This window comes from Monodelphis domestica, chromosome 5 (assembly GCF_027887165.1).
Source record: "Monodelphis domestica isolate mMonDom1 chromosome 5, mMonDom1.pri, whole genome shotgun sequence".
NCBI lineage: Eukaryota > Metazoa > Chordata > Mammalia > Didelphimorphia > Didelphidae > Monodelphis > Monodelphis domestica.
In genome coordinates, this window is record NC_077231.1 from 285,282,089 (window position 1) to 285,298,300 (window position 16,212).

Here is a 16,212-nt window from a genome sequence, read left to right on the forward strand (position 1 = left end):
CAACTTCATGTCTTGTCTCTGTTACACTCTGGCAGTGTGAGGTTGGACATAACTTAGCCTCTCTGTGCCCCCAAGCAAATTTCTAAGACCTTAAGTTTCTTATGAGTTGTTGATATTTTTTAATAGATAAAATTTCCATGTAATCAGTTTACTACATGGATAAAAATGAAAGGTTTCAAGAGTTGAAGCTGGAAGAGATTTGAAAGGTCATGTAGTGGGACCCCCTCATTTTACAAATGAAGTGGTCACATTAAAAAAAAGTCTCAGTATTTTGACTAAGGATTCAGACTAAATATAAGACAAGGAAATTTGAATTTATCAGAGAAAAACTTTGATGTCTAATTTTTTTGTTTAATAGCTTAAAGAAAAATTATAGGTTTGCATTTTATTTCACAGGAAATATTTGGATTGGATTTGGGTTTTTTTTTTCCCCATGCCTGGAGATCTTTGTTGCCCTTTTAAAAAAGTTTTACTGATGCCTTTTGTTTTGACATCATAATCATTACCTTAATTGCATTTTCCAAAAAAAATTTCTATGGACTTTTCTTCCATGGTGCAGTAGATTACTGTGGTTGCCCTGGTCTTTGATGCAGAGATCATTTGGTTTGAGCCTCTGATGTTATCTTATTTACTGGCCAATGGAGTCATGGCATGATTCTAAAGAAAGTTTATTTCCTTCAAACTAATGTACTTAAGTGCCTCAAAAAAAGCCCATGACTTGTCATCATGTCACTAGGGCCACGGTCCTGCAATGGTGAGAATTTATACTCCCTACACTATAGCACTGGAGGATAGTGAAATATAGCATGTGCTTCTTTGCATTATTTTGAGATTTCATTGAATCTCTTCCCCTTTCCTTCATTAGTAAAGCCAGAGTGACCTGGAGATGTGCTGATGAGCTCCCATGGCTTTTCCAACAACAGGGCAACAAACAGAAGCTGCATGAATGTCTCCTCAACCTTTTTGTGTCTCAAAACCTTTATAAAAGGTAAGAAGACAGCATACCTCAATGGGGGTAGTTTTTATTTAAAATAGTCTTTTTTATGTGTTTTCAGTACCATTCCAGCCTTTTGTGACTAGTAAACAAATCACATTGGAAACAGATTTCTAGAAAGCAAAGAAAACCAGAAATAAGTTCAGGATTCCCCAAAAGGAAGGAGAGAATAACTGATTCTTAAAATCATAGGGTTAGGATGGAGGATGCTGCTTCTCTTCCACATCTCAGCACAGCCCCAGAGGAGACACCTTCTTGTTGCATTCATGTTCTTTTTGCAAGTAGAGATCAAATTCCAACTCCAGCATTTGGGTCCTGTGTGATCCTGAACAAATCTCTTCTATTCTATTGGGCCTCTGTTTCTTTTATAAAACGAGGGTGCTGGACTAGAGCAAGACTTCTTAGCCTTTTTTTGATATCACTGTCCCTCCAATAGTCTGATGAAACTTTTGGTTTGGTTTTCTTCTTATTTGAATCAAATTAACCAATGGCTTATCTGTTTTATTATTTGTTTCATAAAACCACCTCCTATCTTATTTATTACTTCAATGGTTTTCTTACTTTTCATTTTATTAATCCCTCCTTTGATTTTTCAGGATTTCCAATTTCATATTCATTTGGAATTTTTAAATTTGTCCTTTTTCTAGTCTTCCTTAGTAATGTGCCCAGTTCATTGTTCTGGTCATTCTGTATTGATGTAAGCATTTAGAGATATAAATTTTTCTCTGGGTACTGCTTTGGCTGTGTCCCATAAATTGTGGTATGTTGTCTCATTATTGTCATTCTCTAATGAAATTATTGATTATCTCTCTGATGTTAGAGTGCCAGTGCACTATGACAGAGTTTCAGGCTTAGATTCAGGAAGCATCATTTTCCTGAGTTCAAAACTGGCCTCAGACACTTACTAGCTGTGTGACCCTCAGCAAATCACTTAACCCTGTTTTCCCCATTTTCCTCATCTGTAAAATGTGCTGGAGAAGGATATGACCAACCACTCAGGTATCTTTGCAAAAAAAAACAAAAACCTCAAATTGGGTCATGTAGAGTCCGACACAACTGAAATGACTGAAAAAAAAGAAATTACAATTTACAAATTGCAAGTAAGAATTACAATAAGGTGGGTTAGATACCGGCTAAGCTTCTGATATAATAACTGAAAAAAACTAACCCTCAGGCAAAACTGCCACTGGCTTGATATGTATTTTGTTTTCAAGCCACTTTGTGTGTGTGTCTGTCTCTATGTGCATGGTTTGTGCTTTCTCATTAAAGTATTATCTATTGAAACAGAGGACACTTTGCTGAGTTGCTAAGCTATTGGCAGCTCGTTGGAAGAGATAAAGGATCCATGGCTACAGAATATTTTGATTCCTTGAAGCAGTATGAGAAAAGCTGTGAAGGAGAAGAAAGCATGATGTCTTTAGCTGATCTCTATGAAACTCTGGGTCGGTTTCTCAAAGACCTCGGTCTCCTCAGTCAGGTAAGGACCCCAGAGTCTCCAAGGAAATGTGATTTTCATGTCATGACTAAATAAAGAGTCCTTTCCCCTCAGTAGAATCTTTCTCAATTCCCCTGTTGTGTGTAAGAAGAAAGCAAGTTTCTAAGAGTTCTAGGTTTTATGTCAATTTTCATTTGAGGTTGTTGTTGATTAACTTTTTTGGGTGGGGAGGGCAGGCGGTTGTTCCCTTACAGAGATCTTTAGAAATCCGAGAAACAGCCCTGGATCCAGATCACCCCCGGGTAGCCCAGTCCCTCCACCAGCTGGCAGGTGTTTACGTGCAGTGGAAGAAATTTGGCAATGCTGAACAGCTGTATAAACAAGCCCTGGAAATCTTGGAGAATGCTTATGGTTCTGAGCATCCTCTCATTGCCCGGGAGCTTGATGCCCTCGCAACATTATATCAGAAACAAAACAAGTAAGAGTGAAGTTAGTGGTCCTCTTGCCATGTCAGGGTAGGAGGTTTGGTTCTGTTCGGGTTTTAATATATACATCACAGGGTGGGAAGTGGGAACGAGTGATTGGGGCATGAGTGGTCAGTGTGTGTTTCTTGATTTTTATAACTTGTGTACATGGTGTGCTTGCATGCAGTGACAGTATAGAACAAGAAGCGCCCAATGTTCAGCAGGTAACTAATTGATGCTACAAATTAAAACTTTCATTGTGCCTCAAGATACTGTAGAGCCAATTTCTGCCCCAATAAAAATGCTGCAGTATCCACAGGGTTGGCTGGCCAACTCATGCTCCTCATCTCAGACATAAGATTGAATCCTTCAAAATTTAAGCTCCCGGCAAGACCGATTCAGTAAATATTTATTAAGCATCACTATATTCTAGGCACTGGGGATACCAAGACACCCCTTCCTTCCTCCAAAAAAAACCCCTTAAAGGCTACTCTTCTGTGACTTAAATTCTTTTATCTAAGATGTTATTATAGAGCTAGATTTTGATTTTATGAGATGAGCTCAATTTAAAATTTCATAAGCATTTTCATTAGCTGGAAACTCAATACTTAGTAACCAAAAATATCTCTTCATTTATACATTTTAAAATATTTCATTTTTACTAGTGATGTTTGAACATATGTCGCTTCCTTTCAGCTTATTTTTCCCCAAATTACTTTCTTAGATATGAGCAAGCTGAACATCTAAGGAAAAAGTCCTTTAAAATCCGACAGAAAGTTGCAAGAAGAAAAGGCAATTTGGTAAATTAAATAACATTTTTGTTTTACTATATGAACCCTAAGAACCATTTACAATGCTGAATTTTACATAGAGCATCATAGGATTTTTTCCTTTCATAAAGTCAGAGACTTAATTTTTTTTTTTGCATTATTGAAGTGTTAGTTGAAGACTTTCCAATTTAATAGTGTTCCTCATGTTAATTTTTACTGTCAGTGAGAGATAAGTTGCTTGATCAAGAAAGGAGAACTATGAAATTCTTTTGGATATTGGGCTAGAATATGACATTACAGAATATTTAGGCAGAATGAAGAAGCAGGGGGTGGGGGGTTTCCTTCAACATTAGCCTGATCAAGTTCTTTGCATTTTAAGTTATGAAGAATCGAAAAATCGAAAAAGAAATTCTTCCCCTAGACTAAAATTTAAAATTTTTTAATTTTATCAACTCATTTAAAAAAATTAGGCATAATGTTTTTATCTGAGCCTCAGTTTTCATATCATTAGAACAGAAATCACCATAATAATAATACATGCACTGTTTTACCTTGGAAGATTATTTTTAAAAAACAGTGCTTTGTAAACCCCAAATCCCTTCTCACTTGGGGACCATTTGTTATGATTTAAACAAGTCTGTGTCTGATTTTAATTAAGAAGTGGGGATGTTCAGCAATGATTTAGCGAGTTGCTCTAAAATTTGGCTTCTTTTTCAATTATGCTGTCTTAAATTGGTATTGTTAAGTTTAGACTTAAAAAAAAAAAGTTAAAATACTGAACAGGCAGAGTGCCTGCCTTATAATTCCATTCTGCCCATTTAAAAAGAAATCAAATGAAATGTCAACTATACTATCAAATCATTTTCTGAAACACCACCGTGTGCTTGTATGAAAATACAAGCATTTTTAATGAAATTTGGTATACTACTGGTGAAAAACTTGGATATGGTATGATTTTTAACAAATAATAATTTTAAATTAGAGATGACTCAAATAGCTGCAGTTGCCTAAGAATAAAGAAAGCATGATTAATAAACAACAGAATTTTGCTTCAAAGTAAACTAATGGCAAACTGACTTTTGCTTTTGCTCTAGTATGGATTTGCCCTCCTACGTCGACGGGCCTTACAGTTAGAAGAACTCACACTGGGTAAAGACACACCAGATAACGCTCGAACCCTCAATGAGCTGGGTGTTCTCTATTATCTACAAAATAATCTTGAGTAAGTAATGCATTACCCAAAAAATAAGATACGCTGTGCTTTCACTCCTAGGTAAGCATGTAATAAAAACATTTAGATGATACAGTAGATCAGGTGCTGGACTTGGAGTCAGGAAGAATCATCTTCATGAATTCAAATCCCACCTCAGATACTAGTTTAGTGACCCTGGGCAAGACACTTAACCCCGTTTGCATCAATTTCCTCATCTGTAAAATGAGCTGGAAAAGAAAACTAGCAAATCACTCCATTGTCATCCAAGTGGAGTTACAAAGAGTCAAGCTCAACAAAACAAAATCATGTAACAATACATTAGGAAGTTTCTCTTATATCCATACTAGAAAGCTACTTAACTCAATTTTTCATTCCTTCAGTAATTTGACATTATGATGTGATCTTTCCCAACAAAAACCAGTGTGTGATATTTTTTCCTGTTCAGTATTTTGGTCTCTAGGCTTAAGTATTTAACTTGGAAAAAAGTTGTTCAGAAGTCTGAATATATTGTACTTAATCAAAGATTTCCCATGTTTTAAGGGAATCAATGGATGTAGCGAATGATAGCTACAAGAAAAAAACTCAGTTACATAAACCTTATTAGTATATTATAAAAGTACTTCTGACATATCTGTGATTTCAGCCATATAACTGCTCTCTTCAACACTGACCCAATGCTGCTCATGTTCTCCCGCCTCTCAACCCTTAGAAAAATGTTAGCTCGAATTAAAAGGTTTTCCTTGGATTGAATCAAGTAAGCTATGGAAAATATGTTAAATATATTCATGAGAAATAAATTTATATAGAAAATTACAGCATCTGAAACTGTGGCCAAAAAAATTTGGGGATTAATATAGAATTAGTAATTAATAGAACATTTTTTATGGCTGCTTTTCTTCCATTTAGTTTGTTTGTCTGGAAAGGGGTTTGTATTGGTAATTTATATACTTTAGAAAAAAATTCATTCATTGAAACCTTTGGATTTCAGAAAAATCTTACAAACATTCGGGGTGACTAGAGTGCCAGGCTATATAGACAGGAGGATCTGTGTTCAAATTTGACCTCAGACACTTCCAGCTTTGTGACTCAACCTTAATTGTCTAGCCCTTAGCTCTCTTCTACTCTGGAACCTATACTTGTACTGTTCCTAAGACAGAAAGTAAGGGTTTAATTTTTTTTAAAAGCAACACACATTAGCCCACTGTTTTAAGAACCATTAGCAATTGGATATTTTAGGAATATTTTAAGTTTTCTAGACTTTCCCAAAGGAGGAACATGAATTTTAAAGAACTTTTGTTTTTAAAGTATTCATTTTGAAATATGTTTATCATGAATGCATATGTATAGCCTATATCAAATGATGAGGGGGGAGAGAAGAGAGGAGAGAGAATTTGGAACTCAAAATTTTAAATAATAAATGTTTAAAAATGTTTCTACATGTAATTAGAAAAAATATACAAAAAAATTTAAATCATTTTAAAATCCCATGCAAACATAGATTGTATCTCAACAATTAAAGTGAAATGGAACATTGAGGCTGTTACTTAGATATAATTCATGCCCCCAAATTTGCTTTTAGTAAGAAAATTCTTTTGGATTTTGTTTTTTGGTAGGAGGGCGGAACATCTGTTCTCCAAACCATTACTCACTGTTTTGAAATATACAACTATTTGCCTAATTCTCCACTTCATTTCACTTGAGTAGATTGCCTTTAAAGACTGTTTGATTCTGACTGTTCCCAGGGCCGCTGACCTGTTTCTGAAGCGCTCTTTAGAAATGAGGGAGCGGGTCTTAGGACCAGACCATCCTGACTGTGCGCAGTCTTTGAACAACCTGGCTGCTCTCTACAATGAGAAGAAGCAGTACGCAGAGGCAGAGGAACTCTACGAAAGAGCCCTGGACATCAGGAGACGGGCATTGGCCCCTGACCACCCTTCCCTGGCGTACACGGGGAAGCATCTGGCAATCCTGTACAAGAAAGTGGTCTGTGTTCATTCTAGTCACGCCTGCTCTGTCTGCACAAGTTGTGTATTTCAGGATATTCCATTTAAGTCACCAGTACTGTTGAATAAACAATTGCTCTTCTTTCCGATAAGTAACTTTCTTTGGGCTGTTACATCACGCTTGACTTTCTATTTTGTAAAGTAGAGAGATAGATAAAAGTGCATTTGGGGTTTGAGCTTTTGTAAAATGATGACATAAAAAAGGGCAGCATCGTGACTTAGAGGAAAACCCATTGGCCTGGGAATCCAGTTTTGCCATTGGCCATCTGTGCAGCCTTGGGCAGAGCACTTAATTTTCCTGATCTTTAGTCTCCTCATTTATAAGATGAGGCTTGAGACAAGATGTAGGAGGCTCTTTCTTTAATTAGACAAGATCTTGGAAGCCCCTAAATTGATTCACAACTTACAAAAGAAGTTTTTCTAAAGTATATGCCATAAATGTTAATACCTTTAGCAGCAAGATGATTTGAGGCCATGGCCCCACTCTTAAATATCTTTGCAGTTCTGAAGTCACTCTCGTAGCAGCTGTAATTCCAGATCCTTGATGTACTAAAAGATGTAGCTCTGATTTCCCACTCCCTGTCTGACGTACTCAGTGGTCTCTGTGAGTTTGCCAGTGATCCCATCCTCACACAGCACCTAGTCTGTACTTGCAAGTCTTTGGGGCGGTCTTACTGAAGCTTGCCTTCCCCTGCCATAGAATGAGAAAGAACTGGGTGCCTCCACACCCAACATAACCCCTGAATCAGGGCCAGTCACACACATAGTAAATCACCCAGTTGCCAGAACTCCATAAAGGGTAAGGGCATCTGGCTTTCAAAGATGAGGACAAAACACCTGCCCTGTGTTAGAGTTAGTCAATATTGATAGGAGTCTGATAAAAGTTGCAGAGAGCAGTTTGGCACACCACCAACATCTGTTTATTTGGAGGAGAGTAGAAATAGGAAATAGGATAATATATCTCTTAAAAATTCCAAATCCTAAACAAAAATCTCTAAAAACCCTATATCTAAGAAATCTTCTTGCCTGGCAAAGCAGGCCTAACTTATCTACTCTTTCTAACTAATATTAAATTCCCTATCTATCTTTTCTAACTAATCAATGAACATTAAATCAATAACAAACTCCTTAAAGTAATTCTTCTATTAACTGCCAGTTATGAACTGCCTGTCACAGACACAGAAAACTCTTCCCTCAAAATTCTGAGAAAAGCCCTCAGGAACCAGACTTTCTCAAATTGGCATCTATATCCCGAACTCTCAAAAGTAACTGTTAGATCTTCTTGACTTAGAGAACGACATTGAAATCCCCAGAAACCCTGCTTCCTCGGAAGACAGAGAAAATGGAGAGGAGTCTTAACTGAAATCTGTCCTTAGAAAAACCGCTCTTAAAGAGAGAGTGAGATTAAGTAACCTACTCTTATCTAAAAACTCTGCCCTTAGAGTGAAATTAAATAAGACTCTTTATAACACATGGATAACACTAATGCTGAGGTTGAGGAGGAGAAAGATGTATGTTAGTGGAAAATCTTCATATTTAGTTCATGTGACCACTTTCAACTCATGTCAAAAACATAAGTCTTCACATGTCACTAGAAGGATAATAAAGGTTAATTTTGTTCTTTTGCCAAAAGAAACACATGTTTCTAATTTGCCATTTAATTATTAGTTGGTTAAAACTACCCTTCTTGTTTGGTAGGGCTTATTTTAATATTTTTCAAATGAGTGCCAAAGGGAGTTTCTATTCCAGGTTGAGTACTCTTCCAACATGGAAGAAGTATCTGACATCAAAATACATAAATAAGAAGGAAACCAGAATAAATTCACCTGGTAAATAAATAAATGAGTTCTATAGAGTTAGGCATTTCTAAATTGACATCTACACAAGAGAAGGAAAATTAAGAATTAAGGATATTTGCCTATGTCCTTCCAGGAGACCATATAGCAAATTCTGGCCAATGTCCTACCTTTTTTTTCCTTTTTACCTTTTTTACCTTTCATTTTAGAATCAGTACTGTTGTTGGTTCCAAAGGCAGAAGAGTGTAAGGGCCACTCTAAGGGAGTGAACTGATTTGCCCAGGTTCATATACCTAGGAAATATCTGAGACCAGATTTGAACTCAGAACTTTGTCTCTAGACCTGGCTCTCAAACCATAGAGCTGAGCCATTTAGCTGCCCTGTCCTACCCTTCTTTCATTTTGAAATGAAATGTTCATATTGTAACAAATATTTACAGTTTCCTCTTATGTAGGACTTAACTCTGTCCAGTTTTCCAATTTCCATTGCCCTGAGTACTAGCATATTGGGGAGCATGCCAGCAGAATCTTGGAAATGTCAAATGACTGGCATCATATAGCTCTACTATGTGCCAAGCATGTGGGGTGTAGTAAACCTGGAACTGGTAACATTTTGGAACTTCCATTTCCCCTTTCTCAGTTTCATTTACCTCTGGAAGGCAGTAGGATTTTGACCTTTCTTAAGGCAAGAACTATTATCTTTGTGTCCTCAGCATGCATGTAATATACATTGTCTTATGCCTGGTGTGGATGCTTAATAAATGTTTGTTGAATTAAGAAATGGATGAAATGTTAAAAGTAGTTGAAGGAAATTAGTCAATTTATTAAATATTTATAATTGTCCTTGAGCAATGAGACCAGAGATAATTATGTGGTGAAAAGTTTTCCCCCATTAGATGTCTTTTTTTAATTAGCTATTTAATTACATGGTGTAATTTATTTCCTTAATATTTCTTATTTTGTAGGGGAAACTTGACAAGGCTGTGCCACTTTATGAGTTGGCTGTAGAAATACGTCAGAAATCTTTTGGCCCAAAACATCCTAGTGTAGCTACTGCCTTGGTGAACCTAGCTGTTCTCTACAGTCAAATGGTAAGCTCCAAGACTTTTAACGTTTACAAATCTCCTCTTTTGTTGTATATATCAAAAGATCCAGGATGCTCTCAGTGAATGTGGTCTCCCCTGATGCAGCCCAAAGTTGTGGACAATGTCTTGAGCTGCTGACACCAGGAAAAGACTCATCATCTGGTAGATGGGCTCTCAGGAATAGGCCTCTTCAAGCTTAGCTCATTTGGTCTTTAAATATGGGCTATTGCCAAGCCATACCTTAAGCCTTTCCAATCTGGTGAAATACATATATATTTTAAAAGAAATGTAAGACAAAGTTTAAAGTCAAAATAAGTTCAAGAAAACTAAAATTTTGATAAATCCCTTGGAATATCATCAAGAAACCTTTTATGATTTTAGTAGTAGTAACAGGCAAACATAGCATTTTCCGGTTTAAAAAGCCTCATCTGCTTTGCTTAATTATCACAACAGACTTATGAGAACAGGCAGTTGTGTAAGTACATTCTCATTTGACACAGCAGGAAACTAAGGCTCAGAGTCAGTAAAGGCACCAGAGGAGTCGGGATACAGACAGACCTTAGATCCAAAGCCCAAACTTCTGATTTAAGTCCAGTTCTCTTTTCTTTTCCCCACAGTAGTGGACTAAAGCTACCTTACATGTACACAAACTTAAAAAATAATTACAGTCAAGTTTTGTTAGAAGATGGAATCAAGTGAGCCTCATGGATGAATTCAACCAAGCAATGATAGAATGGATTGAGTTTTATGCCTTCCATATTGTCCTTCCATTCTCTTCATACTTTTGAGGCAGGGAAAGAATGCTGCCCTTTAGGGGCTTTATGTGATGCTGATTCATGGTGGAGAGGTCACTGTAGGCTCTTGACGGGAATGCCAATGGAGCACAGCTCTTACAAAACTGAGAAGACTTGAAATACAGAGCTGGTGCTGGGTTGAACATCCATCATCAAAGGACCAACCCTGGTCAGAGTTCAGTTCAAAATCGCGTGCACAGCTCTGATCTGCATGAATTTTCCAGCCCATAACCATTCTCAAAGACTGTTAAGTCATAGAGTTTCTAAAAAGGAAAACCTACATATGAAATCAGAAATTGTTGAAGTAATGAATCAAAGCAAGGAAAGGGGCAAGAGTTATCATCCCTATTTTGCAGACAAGGCAAATAAAACTTGGGAGACTTAACCTGATTGAATTGACTTAAGGTCAAATCAGTAAATACATTAGGACTGTAATTCAGGATTCGTCATCTAGTAGCCTTACCATAGTTCTCATTAATGAATCATTTCTTTATTCTTGTAATAAAAGTATCTTTCCTAAAATATTCTTTTTAAGTGCATACTAACATAATTTGTTTTAATGTATGAGTATTAATTTCAGCACTTTGACATATTTATCATATATTAGCAAACAATATTATTTCTTTACTTCAAGAAAAAACCTATTGAAGCCCTGCCATTGTATGAACGAGCATTAAAGATCTATGAAGACAGCTTGGGTCGGATGCACCCACGAGTGGGTGAAACACTAAAAAATTTGGCTGTGCTTAGGTAAGATTGATGTCAGCTTCATATAATTGGCCTCTTGTTGGGGGAAAAGTGAGTGTTTTTAATTTTTTTGCTCACTTTACAAATGAATATAGAAAGTTTTCTGATAAGTATGTTTGAGAGTGGTTGGGGGAAAGAATTATTCCTTCCTCCCTAAGTAACATAATTTCACATTCTGATGTTAATAGAAAGCAAATCACCAGTACTTATTATTTTCTACCCTAAATTTGCAACCGCCCAGATAATGCAGGCTCTTTGATTTCCACCAGGCTAATATTGAATGAAGCTTGAGTGAAAAATCTGCTCATTGACAAGAGAGGAGTGTTGATGTGATGTCCAATATGTCTGTTATTCTTTTATGACACTTTTCTTTGTCACATGGAAGAGTGTGGGGGAACCTGTCCCCAAATGACTAAAATTAACAGAAAAGGCAACAGCAAAACTTTGCTTTCTCAAAACTTGATCCCCAAGTCCTCGAATTTCCTTTATTTGTGCTCCATGTTGTCTTTCATTCTTCTGAGTGAATAAATACACTTGATTAGAAATGTCATCACATGACTTCTTATGCCCAGCTTTATTCCACATTGCCACCTCATCATCTAGACTCTAAATAATCATGTCGCTAGAATCACAGCTTTTAAAAGTTATGCTCCCTTTCTTTAAGCTATGAAGGAGGAGATTTTGAGAAGGCTGCAGAACTCTACAAAAGAGCAATGGAGATAAAAGAAGCAGAAACATCTCTGGTTGGAGGAAACGCTCTCTCGAGACACTCTTCAAGTGGAGATACCTTTAGTCTAAAAACAACACTTTCCCCTAATGTTTTCCTTCTCCATGGACAAAGGTAACAGTCTCTGTCCCAAGAATACTTGCTAATGAGCTACTCCAAACCAAAGCAAACATCAATGCACTTTACAATGAAATATTGAAGGGTTGGGACATGAGTATTTTAAGTCATGAAAAGGTTGTATTAATTTTTTGCTTTGTTTTTACTTATTTGTCCCTGGCTGTCTCTTGCTGATCTAGTGTTTTATGGTATTTGTATGGGACAAGGTGACTCTGAGAGTAAAGAATCCAAGTTAAACTTGGATGCCTTGCACCAGGTTTTAAAATATTTTTATACTTTTCTTGAGAATAGGATATGACAATTCTAAAATACGTAGATCGAGTTGCCTCATGCTTCTTGCTATGAATGAGATCAGTCAATTTTTACTTCAAGAACTCAAGGATTCTAGTTGACTTTGTTATTCTAGAAATCAACATCATCATCTTTTTCAAAGTTTTATTCCTTTGAGAAGCAGCCCTACCTCCCTATCTACCTCGTAGAGAATTTGAGGATTTAAGAGATAATATATCTTGGTTTAACTGTTTGGACATGAAAGATTGGTGTTAAACATTGCCTGATACATTATCATGCTTTTTTCTGCTGTCATTTCTTAAGAACAGTATGATAATATAGAATAACCTTTTTTAAAAAAATTTAACATCTTCATAAAAGATTCCTGCATTTCTTTACTGTTCATCATAATACTTCAATATTTGAGATAAGAAAGGTGTTATACCTCATCCTCCCAAATCTCTTCTAATCAAGTTTTTGACTTGTCAAACTATAACTGACATTTTCTCATACTTATGCAAAATCATTCCATTCATCATTTTTATTTGAAACACATATCTGCCATCTTTTGTACTGGAAAGGAAGTATTAAGAAGGTGATCATACCATATAAAAGAGATTGCTACCTCGCATCTTGGATGTTATTTTGTATCCACTGTCATGTAGAATAGAATTTTTTTTATATCTTTTGTCTGTGGTTTTTGATATGTAAAACATGCCTTAATTGCAGAGGTGAAAATGACCTAACTGTATTCTGTTTTTTAAAATAAAAATGCAAAATTGTCATCCTTATCTCCTGGTTTTTACTAGATTTTTAAAAATGATTTCTTCTACCTGACTGCCAAAGCAATTTTCCTGAAGCACAAGTCTGATCATGTCACACACATGCTCTATAAACCCCAATGGCTCCCTGTTACCTCTAGGATTAAAAACAAAAATCCTATTTAGCATTTTTTTAGATCTCTTCACCATCTGGCATCAGCCTTTCTTTCTGGCCTTATTAGAGAATACCTTTCAACTTTCCTACCTTTGCACAAGCTGGGCCCCCACACCTGGAGTGCACTCCTTCCTTCCCACCTCACTTCCACCTCCTAGAACCCCTAATTTCCTTCAAAGCTCTTCTCACACACGCATGAGGGCTGTCCTGTTCCCGCCACCTGGTAGCTCCTCCTCACCCCAAACAACTGTCAATGCACGTATGTGTCTCCATAAACTCCTTGAGGGCAGGACTGATGAATTTTGTTGCTGTATCTCCAGCCCCAGCACAGTGTCTAGCAAATAGTAGATGCTTTATAAATGCTTGTTAGGGTGTCTTGATCAGTTCAGGCAAGTCTGACTCTCTGTGATCCCCTTTGGGATTTCCTTTTTTTTCCCCTTTATTCAGATACTTTACTTTCCCAATTACATGTAATAACTTATATATAATAAAAAATAATAATTTCCCCAAAATTCTAAGATCCAAATGGTCTCTTTCCTTCCCCACTCTTGGAGATGGTAAGCCTTTTGATATGGGTTACATATATTATCCTGTAAAAGATACTTCCATATTGGTTATTGTAAGAGAATACTCATATAAAACCAAAATCCACCTGAGATTTTCTTGTCAAAGATACTGCTGGAGCAGTTTGCTATTTCTCCAGCTCATTTGACAGATGAGCAAACTGAGGCAAATAGGGTTAAGTTACTTGCTCAAGGTCACACAGGCTGGTGTCTATGTATATTGCAATGGATCCTGGCTATTTTACACAGCAGTTTATTTTGAAAAAGAGAATTACTTCTTTTGCTAAGCTTTTTTTAAGCAAACAGTGATTATTTAAATAAAATTGGGAAATTGTGTAAGACCCAGTTCTTTTTGAAGAGCTAACTAGTCAGGGTTCCATTTACACATTTATCATTTCACTTTCCCTGAAACAAAGCAGGTAACTTCAGCTAAATATTCTAGAACCCTTTTTTTCACAGCAGGCTCGGGAGAGGTTCACCCTGAATTACCTTTTCTGTTACGCGATTTCACTTTGACATCAGCCCAATTTTGTAATTCTTCTCTGATAAATTAGTCTACAAGTCCCTCTATTCTATATACATTTTTAAAGGAAAAAAAAAGGCTTCATTGTTACTCTTTTACATTCTTTTTCTTTGTGGGAGTGGATACTTCTTTTGTACATTTAAAAACCTTTTACATAGTGTTATAGAGTATCATACACAGTAGTTAGTAAGCATTAGTGGAAAGCAGGCAAAAATGTAGTAGTTACAGTCAAAAAGCTTCTTCAGTCTGGATTGGCATGTAGTGCTGACACCAAGCATCATAGATTTTGAGTTGGAAGTGACCCCAATGGCCATACAGTCCATTCCACACATGAAAGAAATCTCTCTTCTAACAATGAATTGAATGCATTTAAGGCAGCCAGATGGCACAGTGGATGCACTTCTGGGCTTGGAGTTAGGAAGATCCAGGTTAAAATCTGGCCTCAGAAATGTACTGGCAGTGTGTCCTTGGGCAAGTCACTTAACCCCTGCCTCTAGAGAAGGAAATGACAAACCACTCCAGTATCTTTGCTAAGGTCCATGGGGTCACTGAGTTGGATACAACTGAAATCACCGTGGTATAGTGGATAGAGCTGGACTTGGAGTTAGGAAGGCCTGATTTTGAAGCTGTCTTAGACACCTAATAGTTGTATGACCTTGCCCCAGTCACTTAACTGCTCTCTGCCTCAGTTTCCTCATCAGCAAAAAGGGAATAAAAGAACACAACTCCCATAGTTGTGAAAATAATATAAGGCAATATTTGTGAAGCACTTTGCAAACTTTAAATGCTTTATTAATGCAAGGTATCATTATTCATTTAATTTAGCAAACATGGGCCAACATATACAAGGTACTGAACTAGATGTCTGAAAACAAAAATAAGAGGCCCTTCATAGTTTGATTTAGAAATTAACACAATCTAATAACCAGACAGAATATGAGAAATGTGAATTGGGACAGGTTCAAAATGCTGTGAGAAATGTGGGTAGCAGAGGATAAATATCAGAGAATACTTCATAGAAGGGGTAGCACCTGAGTTTGGCCTTGAATGTAAAAGTTTAAGCAGATGGTTTGAGGCAGGTGTGAATTTTAAAACTACTCCACCCTACTCAGACCATACTTTAGAAGATTTGATTTAGCTATTTCCTGATTGTAACAATGGAGATACTTGATCAGGAATGTCTTGGGAACTTTACATTGCTCCACCCTACTTACTCTAACAAGGTCACAAACGTCTGCACCCATTCTCAAGAATTAAGTATCTAGGAGGATGGCTTTCAACATATGTGTGCAGAAATAGCTGACAGACCCCTGGGCTGTCCTAAGTCAAGCTAAGCTCCCATTGGTACAGACGAGACACAGGAAAGTGATGTAAAACCGTCTATATAAGGCACGTCACTTCCTCTCTTCACTGTCTTTCCCCGGAGAGGTGGATCTGGCTGATCACTTCCTGTGAGCAGCCTGGGTGCCTGTTCGATCCTGGAACTCAGTCTGGAGGAGCTCACTCAGACAGCTCCCTTGAGATGGTCTCGTGGTGACTTGGGTAAGACTGACTTCCTTTCCCCTTGGGCTCAGAGAGGCCCCTTTGGTCAGGGCCTTTAACTCCTGCCTGGCTCATGTAAAAGATAATTTTAGCATTGTGACTTAAAATCTAAATTTAATTGGTCGCCAGGGAAAATCCCAAATAATAAAATACCCAAGTTGGCTGGAAATTTTATGGTGATTTAATTGATATAGTGGAGGAGATTAAGAAGGAAGAAGAAGGAAAGGGAGTAGG

The 16,212-nt window shown here is 37.0% G+C and overlaps 1 protein-coding gene across 3 annotated transcripts in view; it reads left to right on the top strand.

Annotated features, from left to right (window-relative positions):
* Positions 1–13,205, top strand: part of NPHP3 (nephrocystin 3) — a 41,972-nt gene extending 28,767 nt beyond the window's left edge. For 2 of the 3 annotated variants that reach the window (XM_001369327.4, XM_007505096.2), the window contains 9 exons: positions 866–988; positions 2,282–2,471; positions 2,666–2,907; positions 3,618–3,693; positions 4,758–4,885; positions 6,619–6,859; positions 9,640–9,765; positions 11,188–11,303; positions 11,965–13,205. In XM_001369327.4, the coding sequence (XP_001369364.1) occupies positions 866–988; positions 2,282–2,471; positions 2,666–2,907; positions 3,618–3,693; positions 4,758–4,885; positions 6,619–6,859; positions 9,640–9,765; positions 11,188–11,303; positions 11,965–12,145 (1,423 nt within the window). In that variant the 3' untranslated portion in view covers positions 12,146–13,205. Of the gene's footprint in view, positions 1–865; positions 989–2,281; positions 2,472–2,665; positions 2,908–3,617; positions 3,694–4,757; positions 4,886–6,618; positions 6,860–9,639; positions 9,766–11,187; positions 11,304–11,964 lie in introns of those variants that run through there. The other variant, XM_007505097.2, reaches the window with a different exon arrangement.
* Positions 13,206–16,212: the final 3,007 nt, after the last annotated feature.